General features: G+C 46.5%; 1 protein-coding gene across 1 annotated transcript in view; it reads right to left on the bottom strand.

The window, feature by feature from the left end:
• Nucleotides 1-25475, bottom strand: part of LOC138513155 (uncharacterized) — a 552911-nt gene that overhangs the window by 95219 nt on the left and 432217 nt on the right. The window contains exon 4 of the mRNA XM_069627780.1: nucleotides 15663-15797. Within this exon, the coding sequence (XP_069483881.1) occupies nucleotides 15663-15797 (135 nt within the window). The remainder of the gene's footprint in view (nucleotides 1-15662; nucleotides 15798-25475) is intronic.

Below are 25475 nucleotides of genomic sequence, written 5' to 3'. Positions count from 1 at the left end.
GTAGTCAAGGATTTAATCCTTCAGTCCTACCGTCCATTCCTCCACATCCAACCCCAGTTCCTACGTTTGATTCCTGGATTGAAACACTAATCAATGTACATAAAGAAGCTAAAGAAAACCTGGAAAAGGCCCGAAGAGACGTGAAACATTATGCTGACTCCAAAAGAAGACCATGGCCTTCCTATTCAATAGGCGATAAGGTCTGGTTATCCTCAAAACTCCTGCCACGTCACCTACGACCAAATAAATTGGCTCCCAGGTATTACGGTCCCTTTACTATAAAAGAAATCGTCATTCCAGTGGCCTTTCGACTCCAACTACCAGAATCATGGAAAAGGATCCACCCAGTCTTCCATACTTCTCTGTTGAAGCCATATGTTCAACCCTCTCGAACTGCTCCAAGATCTACTCCAGTGATTGTCAATGACCAACTCTCCAGAATTTGTGATTCTAGGTACCGACGTGGTCAGCTGCAATATTTGGTCGAATGGAAAGGATATCCACATGAATGCCTCCAGGCTGATTCGAAGATACCACCTTATCCATCCAGGCAAACCCAGAGGAGTGTCAAGAAAGGAAGAAGGCCTGGACTATGGCAAGGGGTAAAGTGCACAGAATTGCACAGGGAACAACTTTGGATCTAACAACGTGCATAAAATACCCAAGGCTTGTGTATGTATAAACCCAGGAGTGCAAATAAAGTATTTACCAATATACGAAAAAGGAATGTAGGGTAAGCACTTAAGACCTCCTTATAACTGAAAGGAAAGTCAGCAAACTCTTTACCCACTATGCTCTTACAGATACTGACGGCGCTAAACCCACGTAGCGGGCAAGCAAGTACAGATTCTGTGTACTGACACTCTGTAAAATACTGAATAAGTAACATTCAAACAGTACTCACGAGGACCGGAAAGACCACTAGAATGTCAGTAAATTCACGAACCCTGTAGATCAAACAGGAACCCAGAAGGCTGTAAAAGCAAAGTGTTAAAGATAACAAAATACATTAACCCTAGTCAGGGGCAAGTAAGAATTGTGATATTAACTTGTGAGGAAAACAAAAGGGGATACACACTGGAACATGTTACAACAACACCCACACCTAATATGCGATGGAAAGTAAATGCTGAAGTGCAATGGAAAATATGGAATGGAATCTGAATAAAGTAGGATCAGGAGCTGGGGAAACGCTATTACAAAGAAAACCTTTCCCACCCAACCAAGGGAAAAAGGCAGTAAACTAATACTACAAAAGTAAGGTTAATGCATCAAGTCTTCAGTAACCAGAACAGCATAAAGAGACAGAACGCTCCGGCAACCTGGGCTGCATCAAATAGTAAAGCACAGAGAAAGGCTGTCTGCAGACAGAGGAAGATAGAAAGGGAAATGCAGAAAGCATAAATCAATTAAGCACATTAATCCGAAATCCAGGACAGAGGAACAAGATACAGGAGCTAAGAACTGGGCACAGAAACCAGGAACAAGGAACAAGGAACAGGAGACTAGTCGCAACAGGAACACTGCTACAATGACCAGCGCCGGACTGAAGCAAACTGAGGCTTTTTAAAGCTGCTAAACGAGCACACCCCTCAGGCGTGCCGCCTGCTGCACCTGCAGCCACAGGTGTTGCCTATCCTCCACTCAGCCTTGTCCTGCAAGGGAGGAGATGAAGCAGTGAGCCAGGCATTCTGGGAAGCAGGAGGTGAAGCAGTGAGCCAAGGCATTCTGGGAAGCATAGTCATTTGATATAAGTAGCATGCTGGCTGCCAAAAATCTGGAATGGATCCGGAAGGGAAGAAACTTGGAAAATAAGTTTGTAACGGTCCCAATTCATCAGAACACTGTAGCATAAGGTTCGAAGGAAATGTCCAGTAGGGAATAAACCCCAAAACATGCCCCCAAGTGGCGGGAACGGGAACGAAGGGAGCGAGAACGGGAGCGAAGGGAGCGGGCCGTGACAGTATACCCCCTCCCAGGGCTGACTCCAGGCGGCCGTTACTCGCACAAAACATCTTCCTACCATGATGGAAGCGCCTTGATTTTGGAGGCGGCACTGACGAAAACGATGATCCACGGGTAGAAGCAGAAGGTCTGGAATGAATAGAATCAGGCTGCAGTCTATAAGAGCCATAGGCAGGTTTTTGGCGAGGATTAGACTCATGGGTTGAAGAAAAGCATGAAGGATTTGCAGGACCCGAAGCAGAGTTGGAAGGTCCATGAAACACAGTCTCTGGGAGCGAACACTCATACATCATTGAGGAGGAAGGCTGGCTGGTGCAACATGCTTTGGCTGAGGATAGATGCTCTGGTAGCCCCCTTGCTGAAGGCTTACACACAAGAGGCGAGAAAACTGCAGGTTTCAGGAAATGTTCATGTTCAGACAAAGAAGGTGGTGGCCGAGATAGAGGTTCGGATCTTCTCTCATCACCTATCTGATTCAAGACCTGAGGTTGAGGGTGACCAAGATTAGATTGCATCTGTTCAACACCTTGGGGGCCTGGAAGTCCAATGGGTTGTACAAGGCTGGCATTCCTGGTGTTAGTCATATAGCCACCTTGTTGCACGTGGGATACAGCCGCAGGGACGTTTGGCATACCGATAAGAGTGATAGACGCAGTACTTGGTACATCAAGCACACTCGCAGCAGGAGCAATAACAGGCACATCATGAACCGCAGCAGTCAAGTCCTCCCTTTGACTACTAGCACCCGAATGGTGCAGCAGTTGGAGGGCCGTGCCCGTCCCTTCCTTCAGGCTCATGTGGGATCCGGCAACAAAAGAGCTGTCAAGCGGCTGATCCAAACCGGCCCCCAAATGTGAACCGTCCAGCCCGTTATCCTGGTTGGCTACTTGATCGATGTCTAGGCCATGGCGGATGGTATCCGTCTCCCTCTTGCAAAACTCCAGGCAAGACCAACGGCCTTGCATGTAAGGCCCTCCCGAGTTGTGAACCAGCTTGATGTTTTTGGCAGAAGTCTCAGACTCAGATGTAGCATATGCGGGAGGTGCTACTTCTACAGTCAAGCAGTTGGAAGAATTAGCTTGTGTAAAAGGCAGGCCTTCTGGTGATCCTCCTGAAGCATAAGATGGGCAGATGGGACGTTCATCCGTAATAATTGGTGGAGATTTAGGAGGTAGCTCTGAAGTAGATGAATCTGCAACATGATCAAACAAAGCAGACAAGTGCTCCTCCGATATTGACAGCGAGGCTGAGCAGGATACAGGTCTTTCATGAACTGAAGCCGTCTCGTTTGCTGAAGACAAACTTGTCGAAGTCTTTGGCTCTGACCACGTACATGGTGAAGGCTCTTGAGTAACTGGCTGGCATAGCAATTGTTCAATGATTGAAAACACGTGTGTCAACGATGAGTGTTGAGCCGTGGACTGGGACATTGAGGAGTCCAAGGTTGTAGGAGGACAGACCGGAGTTCCAGAATTTGACAGACATAATTGTGGCTCAGGAATGGAAAGCATCTTTAGGGCGGTTGACTCCATGACACCATTAACCAAAGACTGAGCAGGACCCATGCCGTACCTCTCCTTAGTGGATGACACAGAGTCATTTCGGATTTCGTCAAGTGTCCATTCCTTTGTCTTAACTTCTGAAGGCGGCTGATTATCAATCAACAGTTCAGGAATCGCCTGCCAGGTCTTTGTTTTAGTACACTGTGGAATGAGTCCATCAAAACAAGAGTTAGGTACTGTCTTTGATTGTTCATTGTGACCAAAAGTGGCAGAAGAAGGAGTGAACACAGAGGTAGCATCGTTCTCCACATTAGCTTGAATGTTTACTTCAGTCTCAGCAGCTAGATCAAGGGCAGAACCTAAGCCTACGGTAGTGACTGATTCTGTGTACGCCACCATTGTGGATAATGTTTGGGAATCAGAAGCATGTATGTGTTCAAACTCTGAATTATGACTGACTGCTACAGAGGAAACCTTAGGTAAAGGAGTGGCTTGTAAATCCTCAACTAACAGCAATTCCTGACAGACAGTAGAACAATTGTCAGAATCAGTGCTCTGAATAAGTGCTGTGCAAGAAAGAGGACTTTCACTCCCAATAGATGTTTCATATTGACAAGTATCATGGCCTACTAAAACCTCCTCACTCAGAGATTGAACAGTCTTCACTTCATCAACGGATAAAGTTTGAAGCGTAGTCAGAGAAAATCGTAAAGTTTTGTTCTCCTCTAGTAAACTGATGTATTCTCGTTTTAACTCCTCAAATTCAGCTCTTAACATGCCCAGGCTTACCTGTACATCCCTATCAGTAGGCACAAGGGAAGGCATGGTGGCATCAGGACTGGATCCTACCCTAGTCATCCGGACGTTTACTGATGGTACATTGTCATTTACTGCTTGCAAGTCTTGTGTTCTATACTCTCTCTTACCGACTTGATCTGTGTTACCCCTAAGTAAACTACTGACATCAGACCTCTTGACGTCAGAAACTACAGTAAGTACTTGTGCAGAGGAGTAAGCAGTTGACTGAGGGCTGAAAACAGAAGTTATGTACTGAACCCCTTCATTCTTTATGTTTGAATCATGAAACTGTTCAATCTGAGGTAAAGCACAACCGGAATCATGGGATTCAACAACAGATGTACTCGTATTTAGTAAACCTAACAGTGTTTTATTTTCCGCTGCTAAGGCTTGTGCGGACATATCTGGATCAAAATTAAAGACAGAATTAGGATCAGGCAATGTATGATGGGCCAGGCTGTGGGAAAAATATTTTGCACGTAAATACCCATTTGTGTCAAGGAGTTCATTTAAGTCAGGATCAGTGATTTGATTATTACAGACAAACGGAATCAAAGCTTTCAGTACACATTTTTTAGTAACCTTGCTGCCTTTCTTTCTGGCCATATTCAAACGGGAATAGCGGCTGGTCATTCTGTCAAGAAAGGAAGAAGGCCTGGACTATGGCAAGGGGTAAAGTGCACAGAATTGCACAGGGAACAACTTTGGATCTAACAACGTGCATAAAATACCCAAGGCTTGTGTATGTATAAACCCAGGAGTGCAAATAAAGTATTTACCAATATACGAAAAAGGAATGTAGGGTAAGCACTTAAGACCTCCTTATAACTGAAAGGAAAGTCAGCAAACTCTTTACCCACTATGCTCTTACAGATACTGACGGCGCTAAACCCACGTAGCGGGCAAGCAAGTACAGATTCTGTGTACTGACACTCTGTAAAATACTGAATAAGTAACATTCAAACAGTACTCACGAGGACCGGAAAGACCACTAGAATGTCAGTAAATTCACGAACCCTGTAGATCAAACAGGAACCCAGAAGGCTGTAAAAGCAAAGTGTTAAAGATAACAAAATACATTAACCCTAGTCAGGGGCAAGTAAGAATTGTGATATTAACTTGTGAGGAAAACAAAAGGGGATACACACTGGAACATGTTACAACAACACCCACACCTAATATGCGATGGAAAGTAAATGCTGAAGTGCAATGGAAAATATGGAATGGAATCTGAATAAAGTAGGATCAGGAGCTGGGGAAACGCTATTACAAAGAAAACCTTTCCCACCCAACCAAGGGAAAAAGGCAGTAAACTAATACTACAAAAGTAAGGTTAATGCATCAAGTCTTCAGTAACCAGAACAGCATAAAGAGACAGAACGCTCCGGCAACCTGGGCTGCATCAAATAGTAAAGCACAGAGAAAGGCTGTCTGCAGACAGAGGAAGATAGAAAGGGAAATGCAGAAAGCATAAATCAATTAAGCACATTAATCCGAAATCCAGGACAGAGGAACAAGATACAGGAGCTAAGAACTGGGCACAGAAACCAGGAACAAGGAACAAGGAACAGGAGACTAGTCGCAACAGGAACACTGCTACAATGACCAGCGCCGGACTGAAGCAAACTGAGGCTTTTTAAAGCTGCTAAACGAGCACACCCCTCAGGCGTGCCGCCTGCTGCACCTGCAGCCACAGGTGTTGCCTATCCTCCACCCAGCCTTGTCCTGCAAGGGAGGAGATGAAGCAGTGAGCCAGGCATTCTGGGAAGCAGGAGGTGAAGCAGTGAGCCAAGGCATTCTGGGAAGCATAGTCATTTGATATAAGTAGCATGCTGGCTGCCAAAAATCTGGAATGGATCCGGAAGGGAAGAAACTTGGAAAATAAGTTTGTAACGGTCCCAATTCATCAGAACACTGTAGCATAAGGTTCGAAGGAAATGTCCAGTAGGGAATAAACCCCAAAACATGCCCCCAAGTGGCGGGAACGGGAACGAAGGGAGCGAGAACGGGAGCGAAGGGAGCGGGCCGTGACAAGGAGCTGGGCTTCAGAGGAGGCATGCTGTCATGAACCGTCGCCTACGTCCCTTTTGGACCTCGTGGTCCCTGACCCATAGAGCACTGAATGCAGTAGCCCTCCCAACATGGCCGTCGAATACGAAACGCAGCTTGCCAGCCTTTACGTTCCACGCTCAGAGCACTACTAAACAGACACACCCCCGCGGCTCTGCACGTCTCAACGCTACTGCTCACTGTAGCTGGATGTGTGCTGCCAGAGTTCGCTCGGGGCTATTTTCCTGAATTCTCTATTCCTTGATTCCTCCTCCTTTCCTTTCATCATTCAAACTTACCGAACTTTCCTGGATTTTCGCCTGCGCTCTAGTCATGGCTTCCGTGCCTCCGCGTGCGGACATTGTTCCTTCCTGGTTCCGTCCTGGACAATCTGAACGAAGCACGCTGGAATCCGAAGACCCGCGCGCAGGCTTATATAAATCCCGGACCATGTGGAAGAAGTCACAAAAGAAGGTTGCAAGCAAACAGGAAAATCAGGTGAGAAGGGGAGAGACTTGAGACACAAACATGTCCCCAGAGGGGGAGTCCCTCCCCATACGGTCCTTCCGCATTAAACCACCGCTAGGGGAAGTATTGGGTATCGGCCACACCTCCCTAGCCCCATAGAAAAAGGCTCCCCCTTGTGATGTCACCTTGTGAATCATTAGTTTGAATTGTAAACAACTTATTTATAGGCAATACAAATTTGTTTAAACAAAAAAGATGGAGTCAATGGATCAATGAAGTTGATATTTGTGGACTCCCAATTATTTAATCAGAAAATAAGAATCTGTCCTGAAATCCAACTATATAGAGGAAGGGAAGACATCAACTTCTTGTAAAAATGTGATAATCGATTTGATATTTTAGTCAATAATACAGCATTTGTCTTATTTGTGAAGATGTTTTAATTTCTTTTGCGCTGCAGTATAATTCCATAATTTTTCGTACCCATTTTTTGTTTTCAATTTGTTGTTTTCAAAATATTGTGCAATTTATTAAACAAAGAAGCACATTTTACAAAGCCAGTATTTTTCAGACCAGAGGGCACTGTCAACAACTATCGATGCAAATATCCATAACATTAAGCTAATGAGAATCAGAGAAAGATCCAAAACTTTAAGTGATCTCTTGCTCATGGTTTGACCCTAAAAGATAAAGTAGAGGAAATCAGTTCCTGTTCCTCTTAACTATGGATGTAGGGTCCCTGTAGGGTCCCTGAGTGTCATAAACACGCTGGCCAGTGATGAGGTCAAAAGATGCTCTGTGCAGCTTTGAGAAGGAGTTCAGCCAGTGCCCTTCTTCAGAATGGCTGGCTGTTGGCATTGTCCAGGTGAGCAATAGACAGGGACGGGTGGGCCAGTGACATGATAGGGCTTTAGAAACTTTGTCATATATATATATTTCTGAGGATTGTGGATGTGCATAGAACATCCAACTGCTCGACGGCCCTCGGCAAACAGCTCCATCGTCAACAACGCTTGACTGACTCGACGGCCAGACGCGGCCTTTACGGGCATCTTTGGGCCTCAGCCCTTACAGTAGAGAGAGCGGGGTGGTGGGCGGGGGGTGGGGCTTCCTCCTATAGCTACTCCTTTTCGAGAATGCATATTCTGCCACCCCTTTTTTCCTTTTGTCGCTAAAGTGCCCTTTCCAGTTATTATGGAAAAGACCCCTTTTAAATGTTGACCTACCTGCCATAGGAAGTTCCTGTGGAAAGAGACACACCAAGTGTGCAATTACTGTTTCCCTAGGGACCACCCAGAAAAGCTTTGCAAGTCCTGCAAACTTTTCCACCCGGAAACTCTTAAAGACCGCAGACCAAGCGCAGGGCCGTCCACGCCATGCAGGCTGAAGCATCCATCGACGTGACGGGGGAATCCAGCGAGGGCAGTATCAGTGTTCTTATTGACGCTGAGGGTGACCGGGGTTCGTCGGAACTCAATGTGCTGGTCCCCGACTCCACTAAGCAGGCCAGCGGCTCTGTGACGGAGACAACACCCGGATAGCACACACACTTCCCAACACAACAAGCACATAGCCCATGGCCGACCTTTGACAAAATTGTCAGCGGAAAAAGCCTCTAATCTTCTCTGTCTTCTGAGCTATTGTTTATGTCTTCGCCTTATGACAGGTCCCTGAAACTATCCTCAAAAGTCGGTACGTACACTACGCATAAAGAAGCCCTATATTTTCATGCACCAAAAAACTGGCGGCGAAAGGCGCATCAGCGTCCCCCAAACATATGCCAAAAATGCATGAACCTATTAAAAAACATGTCCCTGCTACCCTTTTAAAGACAAGATCACAGAAAATAGTTAAATCTTTGACGCTTTTGTCTCTCCAGACCTCAGGCTCCCAGGATATGGGTTCCTCCTCTCCTGCAGATACACTCACAGGGGCAAAGAGCAGCCATCCTCCCATACCACCTCTCCCCCTTCAGGTTTCCCACCCTGCTATGAGTGGACCCCTGAACAATTCAACAAAATTATGAAAAGGTTGTCATGCTTTGTTGACTTCATGGATAGGTACCCAGAAGAACTTACGTCCCTTAGAGACTCCTCCCAGTCAGGTGCTGCAAAACATCAACCTCCTGCCAAAAAAACACATCTTGACCCACAGCCAAATACTTCTGCCCAAGGCCCCCCAGCCTCCATTCATCAAGATGGCTCTATTTATTGTATTTTTATTTATTTTTTGAATTTACATAGCGCACATCTGCCCGTGGTCATCGTGGCACTTGTTACAGTATGCTCAGTTGGTACAGGAAAAGGACATATATGCTATAGTTCCCTCAGGGTCGCAAGAGCCCGGCTCTCAGGGAGACCAGGGAGATCAATACAGTGAGGACGAGTACGGCGATGACGACATCTATATCATCCAGTCGCCTGACCACAAGGATCAGCCTGTAGCAGATTCACCTGTGGATAATCAGCTTCAATACAACAAACTGCTGCTGAAGGCTGCCCAGCATTTCAGTGTTGCCACCCAGGAGGTATAAGGAGACAAAGGGCCTCATTACACGCTAGGCGGTAACCATGGCGCTATTAGCGCCATGGTTGCCCCCGGTTTTTTACCGTGTCCACCTTGGTGGATGGCGGAATTACCACCCTACTCCAAGGTGAGCGGGGGCGGTAATTCCCCATTCACCAAGGCACTTCCCCATTCCCATTTTTGCCCCCTTAGGGCATAATGGGAATGGGGAAGGCGCTAATTACGGTACAGCAAATTGTGGTACCGTAATTAGCACCAAGGTCCCTTTGCGACACCCTACTTTAACGGCTGGTAAAACCAGCCGTTAAAGTCGGGTCCCGCAAAGGGAACTCGTAGTAAGGTGGTAAGGGTTAACGGTCACCGGTAGCATTACCGGTGACCGTTAACCCTTACCCCCTTCCGTGTAATGAGGCCCAAAGACTTTGTAGAGGACATTTTTGGTGATAAAAAATCTGCCACTCAGTTTATTCCACTGTTGCAGTCTATACAAAGACGTATACAGCCCTCCTTACTTACGCCTAACCTCACAAGGGAGGTTAACCCTAGAATTGAAAAATTATTCAGGCCGTCACCAATACTAGGAAGAGGGCCGGCACTCCTCTGGCATCGGCTGAAGCCCCGCCAGACAAAGAAAGTAAACAAATCTACACCTTCGGAAGGAAGGTTGCATCCTCAGCTGCATATCAGGCTAGAATTGCAAATAATTCTACCCTCCTAGCTAGTTATGGCTGCCATAAGTGGGGTGTTTTGGAACACCAAGTCAAAGCGGTTCCAGAACCCATAAAATCACAACTACTAAGCACCATCTCAGAAGGCAAGCAGTTACCTAATTGCATCCTTAAAAGCAACCTTGATGTAGCGGATAATGCGGGCTGCATCATTGCAGAGGGCCCACTTATCAAACGCCATGCCTGGCCTGGCTTAGACAGTCTGGTTTTAAATTGGAAACACAGGCCACCCTCCTTAACACTCGAGAGATTACCCCACCCACATCCCCACAGTTTTTGCTCCCAATTAGGGTAAGCTCATACTTTTTGGCGGATTTGAATGCAACAATGCAGTCTAACATAATTGAAAATAGTAAAACCTGAAAATATTCTGAAAACAATCATTCAAAAATGTCCATGTTTTGTGTGTGCTTCCCCACAGGGTCCAGTTGTTCCTTTTCGCCCTGAGGAAGGCTTCCACTAGAATCTATTTCCCAGCTGGTGGCTTTTCCACCGAAACGTGCTTAAGATGTCTGTTCAACCTCTTGAATTGTTTATTGATTATCTCTATTGACACAAGCACGTTGGCAGACCGTCTCTTTAATCAACGTTTGTTCAATTGAAATCAAGTAAATATTTCTAATAACAAACAAAGTGGCACATTAAGAATTATTACATGTGGCAGCTTTTTCAAGTCTTTTTTATTTTTGTCCCAATCCACTGTTGCTTATGGGGCTCTCCCTACTTTTTGTGTATGTACCCTCCTTAACATGCCGATGGAACCTAACGTCCTCTTCGGCAAGGCCATAGAAGATGCCCTCAAGAGTGCAAATGAAGAGTTGGATACTCTTAAGTCCCTCGGCCAACTAACCAACAAACCCTACGTCCAACGGGGTTCCTCAAACTCCAGGAGGTTTCGGGGACAGGGCATGCAACGCTCTTCTAGATACAATCAAGGCGGACAGTCTTCAACATGGGACCCCTCACAAGTACAATCTTCCTCTTCTAATTTTCAAAGAGGATATAAAAGATCCAGAGGAAGAGGCAGAACCTGACCTTGGAGAGGCTCCACCCCCCAAGCATGCCACTCCAGTAGGATTTTGAATCTCGCACTTCATTCACGCATGGGAGGGGATAACATCAGACAAGTGCACCCACTTGTCCACAGAAGCAGGCGGGTATTGCATCAAACTCTCGGAAAAACCACTCAACCGCCCAACCAGTACACAGGAAGATGACGCCAGAAGAGCGGCATATGCTTTTGGGGGAAGTAAAGACCCTGCTGGAAAAAGATGCCATAGAGATCGTGCCAGCAAATCAGGTAAACGAAGGGTATTTATTCAACATACTTGATTGTGCCAAAGAAAGACCTATCCATGCGCCCAGTACAAGATCTGCGCCCTGTGAAAAAACGGGGGGATTAAATGGCAACATTGGATATGAAAGATGCATACTTTCATATTTCAATGCTCCCAGCGCAGAGAAAATACCTACGATTCAAGATAGCGGGAGTTCACTACCAGTTCAAAGTGCTCCCCTTCCGCATTGCCTCAGCCCCAAGAGTATTCACATAGGTGCTCGCAGTAGTAGTAGCACACCTCCGCAGAGAGTCAATTCCTGTGTACCCTTATCTGGACGACTGGCTAATCACTGCAGAGTCCCCTCAAATTTGCAGACAAAACACCCAAAGAATGATAAACCTTCTTTTCTATTTGGGTTTCTCCATCAATGAGAAAAAATCAAGTCCAATTCCCAGCCAAATAAAACAAAACAGTTTCTGGGAACCATTTTAAAAAAAAAAGGAGGAGCTGACTTTCCTGTCAAACGAGAGACTACAAAACATGTTGTTGCAAGTACCTCATTACAAGGCCGGACATCTAATAACTGTATGTAAAGCAATGCGCTTGCTCGGGTTGATGGCCTCATGCATTCATTTGGTTCCACACGCGCGCCTGCGCCCAATGGAGGAGTGGTTAGCGTAACAATGATCTCAGGCAAGCGGTTGCTGGGTCGATCTAGTGGTTGTTTCGCTAACCCTAGTAAAGGCTCTTCGCTGGTGGTCCAGGGACAACCTGCTAAAAGGAAAACCCATTCACATTCCACCTCCACAAGCAATTCCAACTGCAAATGCCTCACTCGTCCGATCGGGGGCTCACTTCCTCCACCACATAGCCCATGACCAGTGGACATGCACTACAGCCCAAAAACACATCAATTTGCAAGACCTTCTGGCAGTTCTCAAAGCTCTACAAGCCTTTCAGCTACATCTTTCAGAACAAACAGTGCAAATCCTCACAGACAACACCACTACCATGTTCTACATAAACAAACAGGGAGGCACACAATCTCTAAGTCTGTCCAGGCTATCCCAAAAAATATGGAAGTGGGCACTCAATCAGAACATGTTCCTAACCTCTCAAAACGTTCCAAGGGAGCTCAATTCTCTGGCAGACACTCTAAGCAGACACCCTCTACCAGAAGAACTAGTGGCAACTCAACAGAGATATTCTAGAAGGAATCTTCTCCCAATAGGGTCATCCCACATTAGACTTGTTCGCCACAAGCTTAAACACGCAAGCCCAGACTTCGCGTCCAGGTTTCCCCAACCAAGGTCCAAGGGGAACGCCCTGTGGATGAACTGGTCAGGGAAATTTGCTTACGCTTTTCCTCCGACACCACGCCTCAGCAGGATAGTACATAAGAAGCACCAGGAACAAGCTACTCTAATCCTGGTTGCCCATACGTGGGCGAGACAACCCTGGTTTCCACAACTGCTCAAACTGGCGATGATGTGCAACCTGATCAAGCTCCTGTGCCCTTACAACATGCTAACACAACACAAGGGAGCATCCCTCCATCCTCGTCCTCAATCTATGAACTTGGCAGCCTGGCTCTTGTAGTCATAGAATTTGGCCACTTAAATCTTCCACAACGATGTATGGATATCCTAAAGGAGGCATGGAAACCCAACACCAGACACTGCTATTTCAACAAGTGGAAGAGATGTGTGATATGGTGCAGGTCACAATCCATAAACCCAATCGAATTTTCCCCAGCTAACATTCTACATCACATGCTTTACCTACTAGACTCAGGCCTAGTATTCAACTCCCATCAAAGTACACCTGCCAATCTCTGTCAGCTTACACCACTTCCCAGAACAAAGTGTCCTGGTGGAAAGTTCCTGTCAGTAAAGCATTCATGGAAGGGTAAAGAGGCTATATCCTCCCATCGCTAGACCTCCACCGGGTTGGGATCTTAATATCGTGCTCTCCAAACTCATGGGTCTGCCCTTGAGAGCCTACGCACAAGGCCAGCCTAAAAATGTGACTTACAAAACTGCATACCTAGTAGCCATCACCTCTATAAGACGAGTCAGTGAGCTACAGGTCCTCAGAACACACCCTAGGTGTTCACCTAAGTTAATTTCAAAGTTTCATGTTAATCAATCCATAGAACTTCCTACCTTCTTTCAAAATCCATCTACCTCAGCAGAAAGAAGCCTCCATACACTTGATGTACGGAGAGCGGTCTTGCACTATGGGAACAAAACTAAACCCCTATGGAAAACAAACCAACTTTCCATAGCACCTGGGAGAGAAGGTGATAAAAGTTCAAAAATCGCCATCTCCAGATGGATAGTCAAGTGTATACAGCTCTGCTATTCCCTATCCAAAAGAGTTGTACTTTTCACTCGTGAAGGGAGGATAGCTCAGTGGTAACATGTAGGTCTGGTTCGAAACCTGGATCCGCACACAAAAAAAAACAACTGAGTGCTTTATAAATACCTGCACTTGCACAATCCGAATGTACAAGGCCTAGTAGGATCGTTCCCCCCTCCCCCACCACCCTTGCCTTGTCGCACCTTGAGACACACAGGTGTACAGGAGCATTACAAATGAACCATTACATTACATTACACTCCCAGGGCTCACTCTACCAGAGCTACCATAGCCTTCATTGCAAACGTCCCTCTAGACACCATTTGCAAAGGTGCTACATGGAGTTCCATTCATACTTTCACACAGCGTTATTGCATTGACACTCACTCTAAAGCAGATCCACAGGTGGGACAAGCAAAACATCTTTTTGCCTCTGTAACCTCTCACATCCCACCTCCTTCTCCGGGTACTGTTCACTAATCTGTGCAGAGCATGTGATCTAAGCACACCCACAAGCCTCAGATGGTATACATTACTCACTGTAATCATATTTCTGATGCTTGTATCTGCCTAGATTAACATTCACCTGCCCTTCCTCCCCTTCTGGTGTCGAAGGCGCATAGATGTTTTCTGGTCTATCACTGTTTCTGCTTTGATATGATATGGTGTTTTATTTATAGTGTGCCTATACACAACTTTATCACATCTGTACGCATGCTACACTTCATGCAATCTCATGTTAGAAACAAACAATCTGAGGGACCTCGACGCGTGAAGGACCATGGGTACAGTACATATCACAATAGGCATAGTATTACTAACACGCCCTGTCGACATCCGTTTGAGTTTCGAAAACTAATCTTGTAATACTCTGCGACTACCACTAGATATCGGACTATGCAGAGCATGTGAATCTAAGCAGATTCAAGCATCAGAAATACGATTACGGTGAGTAATGTATCATATATATATATATATATATATATATATATATATATATCGATCTTTGTTCCACCAAAAAGCTTACATGGAGATTGAGCGCACTCACAGAATCAGGACTTAGGTTCAAATGGATATAGTTTACTCAAATAAAGTTGCAACCAGGAGTTCCATATTTTCAAGAAACAGTCCTTTATTTTTCAAAAATTAGGTTAAAAATCATGGGTTTGCAGCCCACGCCCGGCATCTAATCACGGGAGGCCATCAATGGGATGACGCGTTTCGCTACTTCCTGTAGCTTGATCACATGGGTTCCCCCAGGTCTAGGCATGTATTTTAACACCACGATCTCTTATGTTGATCTACATAGAAAGAGGACTATAATTTCCTTATTCACTCTTTTTCTGACTGGAACGCTTCTAACAAGGTAAAACTCTCAACACTAATGGTGCTGTTAATTATAATACCCAATGAGCTTCTAGTGTTTTATACTTAGGGCATGCATGAACACTCAAAGTTCAGTGAGGCAATTCCGTCTTATTTACGTATGTCACCCATCATCTGGTAATCTAGCTGTTATTACATTGCATCAAATGCAAAGTGCAAAGTGCCTCAAATCCTCGGATTGTCAGTCTATAAAATTCTGGATCTATTGGATCTTTCAGATTGACAGTCCATATTTATGATCCATTTAAAGTGCACAGTGCAAAATGGTTCCTACTCGAGTGTATAATATCTGCTACCAATCACTACTCCTGATTCGACATTCTTAGGAAAGACAGATGTAACAATTATTTGTTGTTAAGAGCGAATGCTATTCTGTATATATATATATATATATACACAAGCTGTCGCGGTGAAATCTCAACTACCTAAATAACGAATAACTCTTACCTTTGCACTCAAGTTACTCTAGCAATCACAACATGCATTTCAGATAAAATAGAAATGTTTCCAATTAAGAAAGAACTGATGTTTTCCACTTTAACTGGAAGAGGAATTTCGGTACAGTATTGCTACTGTAGTATGAATACTTCTAGACCTACCTTTAGAGTATAACCTGCGTTACATCCATGATACTTGATTGCCATATCTGCCGTTTCTTTTTCAAGCAGTTCTTGGCTGGTGCCCTTCACATCAATATACTCACAGTCTGCACTCGCGAAATGGCAAGAAATGGCCTGCAAAGACAAGTGTAAAAATGATGCATTGATATATAGAGGCTCTTTTAAAGTACCTGTGACCTATTAGTGCTTCCGTGCATTGTTCAGTATCCTGCATTTCACATACTTCAGGTCTGGTGGCCAGCATCATTTTTAGAGAGGAGACAAAGAAATGTGATTTGTTGGCGTGGCAGCCAAAGTAATTTCAGAAATGATGGAGGAATATTAGTAAACTGCCACAGAATTATTTTTTTTTAAAGACTTTATTTTCTCTGGTGACCAGATCAAACACATACCTTTTATACGACATAACATTTGCAATATGGACTGCTATTGCCTGATATCCTCCCTCGTTCACCTTTTATTATCCGTATTCCTGCTTATCAACCTGGCCTAATATTTGTGACCTTAGACCACCGGGAGTAGGCATGCTGTGTGCTCTCCGGGATCCCATGAGAAACCACAAATGGCAAAGAAACCAACCGAAAAGATTTAAAAAACGGAAAAGGGGGGCAACTTATTGCACTTTCATCATACTTTCGCCTCTAGGTCCCGATTGCTGGGTCAGCTTAGGTGTCCCATCCCTTTGCACATCCCTTCCTTCCCCTACGTATTACCAGCTATTCACCATTGACAACCACCCCATTCTCATATCTCCGGCCGTCAAGATGCTCGGCATCCATCTAGACACCACCCTGACCATGCTGCGCCATGTCAATGCCATTGCCTCCTCGGCTGCATACGCGACCAAACTAACAATGCGAGTCGACCCGTTTTATCCACTGACAATTGTCTCGACATCGCCAGGGCTGCCATTGGATCCAAGCTGGATTACTGCAAAACCCTTCTTGGAGGCACCTTGGAGTGAAATCTAAACAATTTGCAAACTATACAGAGCAACGCCCAGAAAGCTGTCTTGGCCCTAAACAAACATGATCATATCTCTTCCGCAAGGAAAGAAGCACCCTGACTCCCAGTCAGAAAACAAATTAAGTTGGAAATTCTGACATCACCCACCGCTGCCCCGACAAAACTGCCCCTCGCTACCTGGCGCAGAGACTCTCCAAGCCAGCCGCCTCCAGGCCCACACATACTGCCTACGCCAACCGCCTAGCCAGCCCACGGGTGGTTACAGCTTCCCTGTCTTTGCTGCCACGCCTCTGGAACTCCCTCCCCTGGCCTTGAGAGCTGATCCCTCCTACACCTTGTTCCGGAAACGACTAAAGGCTCACCTGTTTCATTAACAGCCTCAACCTCCTGTTATCTGTTGTTTAACTCTGTAACCTCTCATCTCCTGTAACTAGCGCCTAGATGCCCACAGGTTAAGTGTGCTCCTACAAATGCATAAATAAAATAAATAAACAAATACATAACTTTCTTTATCTTTTACATAAGCTTTGAATGGAGCTCAGTTTCTATAATATTTTGGGAACCTATTATGTACCAATGCAGTTCTTTTTCCATGGACAAGGCACCCCAGATGTTGACCCAGGATTGGGCTAGTATGGGACAGCCCAGGTTTTTCCAAAATTGCGCTAGGTTCCGTCTGGCTAAGTTTAACATGTGCGTAATTAAGGAAGATGTAGGGCCTGGCATTTTATGAGTACCTTGCTCTTCTATGTCCTGTGGCGGGTCAGACGAAGGACGGGAACACTTGTAAGACATTTCAAATGTATCTTTATTAAATAAAAGGATAATGCCTCTCTCTCCTTACTTCTATAGAGTGTTCCCTACCTGACAGAACTAGCTACGGTGCTCGTCAGTCTTCAGTGAATGTCTTAAAAGATCTGGCCACTGTTCCAAACGAATCGTAGCTGACCTTAGCACTATCTTAACAACTAAAGACAGGAGAATGACTCCCTTCTCCTTGGTTCTGCTTTCGTTGACTTTTCTTCAATAGGTGATTTTTAAATAGCTCTCGTGACTTCTTTGCTCAGGTTATATCGTTCTATCAATACTTCCTTATTCTTTGATTCCTTCTCAAAGAAAGGTTTCCTTAACTTTAGATAGTTATCTTTTCCTTAGCAATGATTTTCGTTTTCTTATCACTCTCTTTTATTTTGGTTATAAAGCTTTATTCCTCCCCTTTTTAAGGGTATGGTTTTCCAACCTTTCGGGTTCTCTCTCTTGAAATTCTCTTCCTTTCTGCTTAGTTCACAACCTTTTTCCTCTTCATTGTATCTGTCCTTTGACATAAATATCAGTTTGTCCTTTTTCTCCAGGTTTTCTCTTATAGCTTCCTCCTCTTTTATTTTGGATGCTTTCTTTACTTGGACTGTGACAAGTAGGGATACTTGTATAGCAGTTAGTCTTCACTTCTCCTGGTTTCACTGCTATTGTCTTGTTATTTTGATTGAGAAAAGTAGCAGTACTTTTATAATGACTCTCATGCATTTTTTTTGCTTTTACTGTGATAGTCTCTTTATCTTGACTGAGACGAGTATGACTGTTTTCATAAGGATTCTCATTCACTTCTCTTGCTTCCACTCCTATCGCCTCTTTATCATGACTAAGACGAGTATGAATGCACTTATACTGATTCTCATTCGACTTTCTGGCTTTCACTGTTATCGTCACTTTAACTTGACTGAGACGAGTATGAATGTTCTTATAACGATTCTCTGCTTCCCTCCTGGGTCTTCTGCTTTCTCTGTTGCCTACCAACTTCAGGGCTAACGTCACCAGGATTTTGTGTTGTTTGGGTTTGGCTTTCCACTCCGCTTGACCAGTTTGTCTTCTTCCTGTGGGATCTCGCACTTTCATATCTTCTTCCAGGATGGCTTTTTGGTATCCACAGTACCACATCATCATGCGGTTTCACCCGCCTAGCGGTGTTGGTGCAGTTGCCAGGCCTGTCGGTGCACCACAGTATTTTCGTGGTTGCGCCACCACGCGCTGCATCTCTCCCGTTCTAACTCATACGACGCACTACGTCCAGCTCTTGGTTCTCGCATGCATGCCAATTTGGAACTCCCGGACTTCTCAGAGTTCTCACTCGCCTCGCCTTCCAGTTATGACGTAGCCAAGGGCTTTACCCGACGTGTCTTCATGTCTCACTCTTCCGGACTCTAGCAGCCTCTTGTCCTCACTATTTTTCCTCATACTAGTTAAAATGTTGTTTTCCTTTTGAAGGGATATTTACAGTTTGTTTTGCAATCTTTAGGGAGTTCATCACAGGAACGGGAGTCATGGCCCTCATTACGACCCTGGCGGTAAGTGAAAAACGATACCGGTAAAGGATTACCGGCATCGCCTACCGCTAGGGCCGATTATGACCGAGATAGCGCTATTAGCGGCACCGTAATCAACGGTGCCGTTAAAAGCGCCATGGGCGCGGGCACGCTACTCCCATGCCGTAAATACCGCCATGGCACTACATTGGGAACATTACGAGTCACGCGGACATGGAAATAACGCCTTTGTGAAGGCCGTAAAGTACCTTACCGCCATGGTGCTAATACTGCCATCGCGGACCAACCGTAAATGGCCATGTGCAGTATTCCCAGCTGCCACAGGTGCACACAATCAGCACAGGTGGAGGCAATACAGACTAGCCAAGCACAAAAGGATCACACCCCACCCCTTCCCACACACAGTTACACTCCACAATGAATCCAATACTACTAGCAATGCTGGGGCTGGAGGAACTGATTGCAGTGGAAGTGCTACAACAACAACTACAAGAAGTATAACAACAGGCAGCACAGAGGAGACGCAGGAGGAGAAGGAGGGCAAGGCAGGGCCAGCATGCCCCATCAGCACAGCCAGTGCCACCACGCAGGCAGCCCCCAATCCCACGCATCAGAGCCAGTCCATTCAACTCAACCGCTGAGCAGATCCACACCCTGTACCGCCTGGACCGGGACACCATCAACACCATTGTGGACATGATACATGACGACATAGTCAGCCTCATTGAAAAACGCACCGCCATTCCACCCTTACTGAAGGTGGTGACTGTGCTTCACTTCCTGGCCACAGGCACCTACCAACACACAGTGGGGCAACTGCATGGCATTTCACAACCATTATTCTCACGTACGTTGAACCAAGTGCTTGATGCCCTCCTCAAGCACACAGACGAACACATTTCCTTATCACGGTCTGCCCAGGAGATCTCAAACACCAAAGTGGGTTACCATTCACTGGCCGGCATACCTGGTTGCATTGGCGCCATCGACTGCAACCATGTGGAATTAGTGGTCCCACATGCCATGGAGGTAGTGTACCACAACTGTAAGCTATACCAACCAATCAACTTGCAAATGGTATGTGACTCAAACAAGATCATCACACATTGCTGTGCTTGATTCCCCGGATCAACCCATGATTCAATGGTCCTGCGGAACTCCACGATTCCACTCTACATGGAGCGACTTGCAGGGCACAGATCCTGGCTTCTCGGTGAGTCACACGTTAGGCTCATGGAAATGTGATGTGGTTAGGTGATTGAGGCATAGATGCATACTTCACCTGGCTGAGATGGTGGGGGAGAGATGCATACATAACCTAGCTGCGAGTGCAAGAGGGAATGGAGGAAGCTCACACCCCAAAATCCGCCCAGACTGGACCTGACACCTGACCACATAATGCAAGATGCAAGCAGCCCTACCATGCGAATGAAGCGGTGTCCCAACCATCCCACAGACATTTGCATGTGCACTGTACTAAATCCGACTGCATCCCCCACAATGAAATGCAGCTACAAGCAACGACTATAGCCAATACAAAGCACAAAACACCATGAACTGAAAGGCCAGTTCCCCATTACTGCGTACAAAGGAGTCACATGAGGGTCAAATACATCAATACACTGCTACACTGACACAGAAGCCCAACTAAATTGCATGACACCATTTGTTGTGCGTAGTGAGAGCATCATGAGGCTGACATCAACGTTGCCAGGATGAAAGCATACAAATTAGTGAACATCTGCCAGATCTCAGAAACAACGGACGTGGACTGACACAGTGCATGTGCACTCACAAGGAATTGGACCCCCCCGCGCACACTAATCAATGACATGCAAAACATTCCATAAGAGGAATACACATATAGCAGTCTCATGGTGTGACTCCATCCATGCATGGAAATGGGGTTGAGATGAAGAAACAAATGCATGCCATGGCATCACTTAATGAGGTCAAACATGATGAGTTAACTTACACATGGATTGTTGCCCACGTGCAGGTGATGCAGGCTATCTCTTGAAGCGGTGGCTCCTTAGCCCAGTTCGGAACCCACAGAACAGGCACGAGGAGGACTATAATCGTGCCCATACATGAACCCGTGTGGTGATTGAGCAGACATTTGGCCTCTTGAAGGCATGGTTTCGCTGCCTCAGCAGGTCTGGTGGGGCACTCCTGTACCGCCATGAGAAGGTAGCAAAGATTGTCATGGCATGTGTCATGCTACACAATATGTGCATCAGACGGAATTTGCCCCTGCCCCCTGACACAGAACAGCAACCACCTGATGAAGAGGATGAGGAGGGTGGGGATGGGGCAGCACCTCAGGGAGGAAGCGATGCACAGGAGGGACGTGACATGCGTCGGACTCTGATCAACCAATTCTTCTAGCACACATGGATGGGTGGTGTCAAATGGAGATGGCACTTGGGGCATTGGGTGTGTCAGGGACATGGACACTGTAGACTGTTCACCAATAAAGCACACGTGCGCAATGAGCAATGTCCACACATGTGATTTGTGCATAACCAAAAAGTGTATTGAAAAGGTAAATCTAAGAGAACACACCCACTCCCCCCTCCCCCCTCTACTCCCCAACACACCCACTCCTCCCTCCCCCTCTAGTTCCCAACACACCCACTCCCCCTACCCCCTCTACTCCCCAACACACCCACTCCCCCCTCAACCCTCTACTCCCCATAACATGGTGTGGATGACTGTGCACAAGTCCATCATGTGGCATCAGTACATGAGGCTGTGCCTATTGGCACCCCCCTCTCCTGGCACGCATTGCACCCCTGTCGGTACGCCGCAGGTTCATGCCCGATCTGCGGACCGGGTTGAACTTGCTGCCGAGGAGGAACTGGGTTGGTCACATGGCCACATGTCCCGCATTGTTTGGACTAGCTCTGAAAGTATGTGCCGCACCGCGGCCAGTTCGGCACAAATGTCCTTAGAAGTGGACTCAATGGCAGACCTAACAGTATCAGCACATTCGCGCATTTCCCCCCTAGCGGTGGTGTCATGATGCCTGCCCCCGGAAGACCAGACCAGGCCCAGCAGCCCCGGAAGCATGCCCAAAAGCCCCATTTAGGGGCTGTTTGAGTGCAGTCCTGGCGCCTATGGCGCCAGGCTCATAAAGATAAAGTCAGTCCTGGCGCCATGGGCGCCAGGCTCATTATTGATAACTTACCTGAAGCAGACCATGCTGCATACTCACCTGAGGCAGACCATGCTGCATGAAGACTCAAGCCAAATGAGGCTTAGGAGGGACTATTTTACTGAAGGGACTATTTTGTTACTTGGGTGGGGCTGTGGAAGAATACTTACCTGGATCTTCTTCCAAGGCTATTTAAACCACGCCCGGACAGCCACACGTGCTTCGCGTTATTCTGCTTGCTGCAGCGTAACGCTCACCGTGTTTTCAGCAGCTCCAGTCTTCAGCCACGCCCGCTTCAGTCCTGGGACTCCTGAAACAAGAAGAAAGAAGGATAAAGGTTAGAACAGGAGTTTTAACTTTAATCCTTGCCTGAATCCTGATCCATTTCGCCACGGAACTGAAAGACAGAAGTCTTTGAAGCATTGCTTCACATTCCTACGGCGCCGCGCTGAACTTACCTGCTTGGCGGTACTTCAGCATTCCATCACGCTCTCTCCATCTCGCGGCCGTCCTCCGACACCTAAGGAGACAAAGACAGCAAGGTGAGCAAGGGGACTCTCTAAGGCTATACAAGCTACCTCCAAGGATTTACCTGATTTACCACGGGAGGTACTCACCTCATCTCGGGTCGGCGCAGTCAACTCTGCTTCATCGCCGTATCCCGGCCCCTAAGGGGAGAAAGCAAAGACAATACCAGTTACCCCCCCACAAAACTTACCTGATTTACCACGTGGGTCTCACCTCATCTCGGGTTGGCACAGTCAGCTCTGCTTCATCGCCGTACCCCGGCCCCTAAGGGGAAAACCACAATAGACTTACCTGAATCTTACCAAGTGCCATTTGGAAATCTTCGAGTGGATTAATCGGCAACCTGCAAGGAATCGGACAGAGTGAAGATCAGACATTTGAACTCTTATGAACAATTGGACTTTAGAGTCAATACTGGAACTCACCAATTCCTCTACGCCAGTGAAGTAACTGGTCATCAACGCGCCCCTGCGGTCGACGCAGGATGGAGAGCTCATCCTTCCAAACCATCAGGTGAGACTAAGGAGGGGACATCAAGAGTGATCTGTGGGAAGACAACGGGAGTGGGGAAGGTGGGTTGACACTCAAATTCCACGGGTGGTTAATTCCTCTTCTCCTTTGCAGAAGAATATTCTTGTGAGCCAGACAAACTAGACTGAGTGGGCGTGTCCAGTCAGTCATCTCGGCGCTAAACGACGTCACGCTGGTGGAAACAACAGCGGCCCAGTTCCGGTCGACGCCCCCGTGGGAACCAGGTGAGCGTAACAGAATGCGAAGCCTACCCACAAATACCCTCCTGGGCGTCATGGAGACCTCGGAAACTGATCAGTTGGCCCAATTATTAGGGGAATTAAGGGCTGAAGTGCATTCCGCCCGCCAAGAAACCAATGCCCTCAGGAGGGAACTGATAGTGTCAAAAGAACAAACTGATGAGTTGGCCAGACAACTATTACAGAGCCAGGCTGGACAAACACCTCTACCAGGACTTGGGGCAAGTCCAGCTCCTGTACCATCGAGTAACCCGGTGCAGATAAATTTACCTGGAGCCGTTCCTTTGGCTCCGCCTGAACGCTTTGCCGGAGACCCAAAAGGGTTTGCAACATTCATGAATCAATGCGCTTGCACTTTTTATGTAGACCTGGAGCTTTCCCAAACAATCAGGCCAAGGTAGCCTTTGTACTGTCATATCTTAGCGGAAGTGCGGCGGATTGGTCCATTCAACTAGTTAACCAGGATGACCCGATTCTTCGAGATTTCCAGGGTTTTCGAACAAGCATGGAAAGACTATTCGCCCGACACTCCCGAGGACAGGCTTTGGACAATGAACCTTTATCCCTACGTCAAGGTAACCAGGATCTTTTATCTTACATTGCAACTTTCAATAGATTAGTAGTGGAAACCGAATGGCCTGAAGCCAAGCGAATCACATTATTCCATCGAGGACTTCGGGGAGAACTCAAAGATGTTTTGGCCCAAATCGTGAACCCGCCTCAAGACTGTGCTGAATATATAGATCTAGTGGTCCAGCTCGATCACAGACTTCAAACCAGGAAGGCTGACCGAACCAAGTTTGAGAACAGGGTGTTGGTTAAAACCCACGTAAGCTCCAAGGGAGTAGATGTCTCAGAACCTATGCAAATCGGGGGGGTTAAAGGACCCTTAACCCAAAAGGAGAGAGATAGAAGACGGCAACTGCAATTATGTTTATATTGCGGAACTACTGGTCATTTTCTTCGGAACTGCCCTGTAAAACCACCCAAGAAAGTTATAGGAGCAGCAGACGAAAACCATGTGAAATCTGACTAGGGAAACCACCACACCCGGCAAGCGTAGAGGTCCGCTTGCCGAGCTTAAAGAAGGACACTCTGACCTCGCATTTCACCATACCCATGGTCCTTGTAGATCCAGAGCAGCCATCACGCATGCACGCGGTAAAGGCGTACGTAGACAGTGGAGCCATAGGAAATTACTTGGACTGGGAATTGGCTACCAGGATGAATCTATCTCTCACCCGCAAGACCACGGCCGATGTTGTCACCACTGTAGATGGAACGGAAATTGCCTCTGGACCCGTAACTCATTCCACTGCAGAGATGACATTGCTGAGTCAAGATGGGCATCGAGAGGCTATGATGTTTGACTTAATCAAGGCCCCACAGTTTCAGCTGATACTGGGGATACCTTGGTTGGAAAAACATAATCCCTGTATTGATTGGCGAGAGAAGAGAATAACCTTCCCAGAATGTGCTCACACCTGCTACCCAAGGAAAACTCAAAACTCAGTCCTGGCCCCAGTAATTCCAGTAGCCATACAATTACCTGTTGAATACCAAGACTTTCAGGATGTCTTCCAAAAGGAACAGGCAAACACCTTACCACCTCACAGATTGTATGATTGTCAAATAGATCTTGTACGTGGAGCACAACCACCTTGCAGCAGAATCTATGCCCTTACAGAACCTGAAAATCTCCATTTGCGCCAGTACCTAGACCAGTACCTTGCTAATGGCTTCATTCGCCCGTCCAAGTCCCCTGCATCTTCAGCTTTGTTCTTCGTACCGAAAAAGGAAGGCGACCTTAGAACATGTATAGACTACCGCACACTGAATCAGATAACCATCAAGAATCGATACCCACTGCCTTTGATCCCAGAACTACTAGACCAGGTGAAGGACGCTTGTATATACACGAAACTAGACCTTCGGGGGGCATATCATCTGGTACGTGTCAAAGAGGGTGACGAATGGAAGACTGCTTTTCGCACCAAGTACGGACTATTTGAGTACCAGGTGATGCCCTTCGGACTATGCAATGCACCAG

This window comes from Ambystoma mexicanum, chromosome 12, assembly GCF_040938575.1.
Source record: "Ambystoma mexicanum isolate Mex_15411 chromosome 12, UKY_AmexF1_1, whole genome shotgun sequence".
NCBI lineage: Eukaryota > Metazoa > Chordata > Amphibia > Caudata > Ambystomatidae > Ambystoma > Ambystoma mexicanum.
The sequence above is the reverse complement of the archived record's forward strand: the minus strand, read 5'-3'. Positions and strand labels throughout refer to the sequence as shown.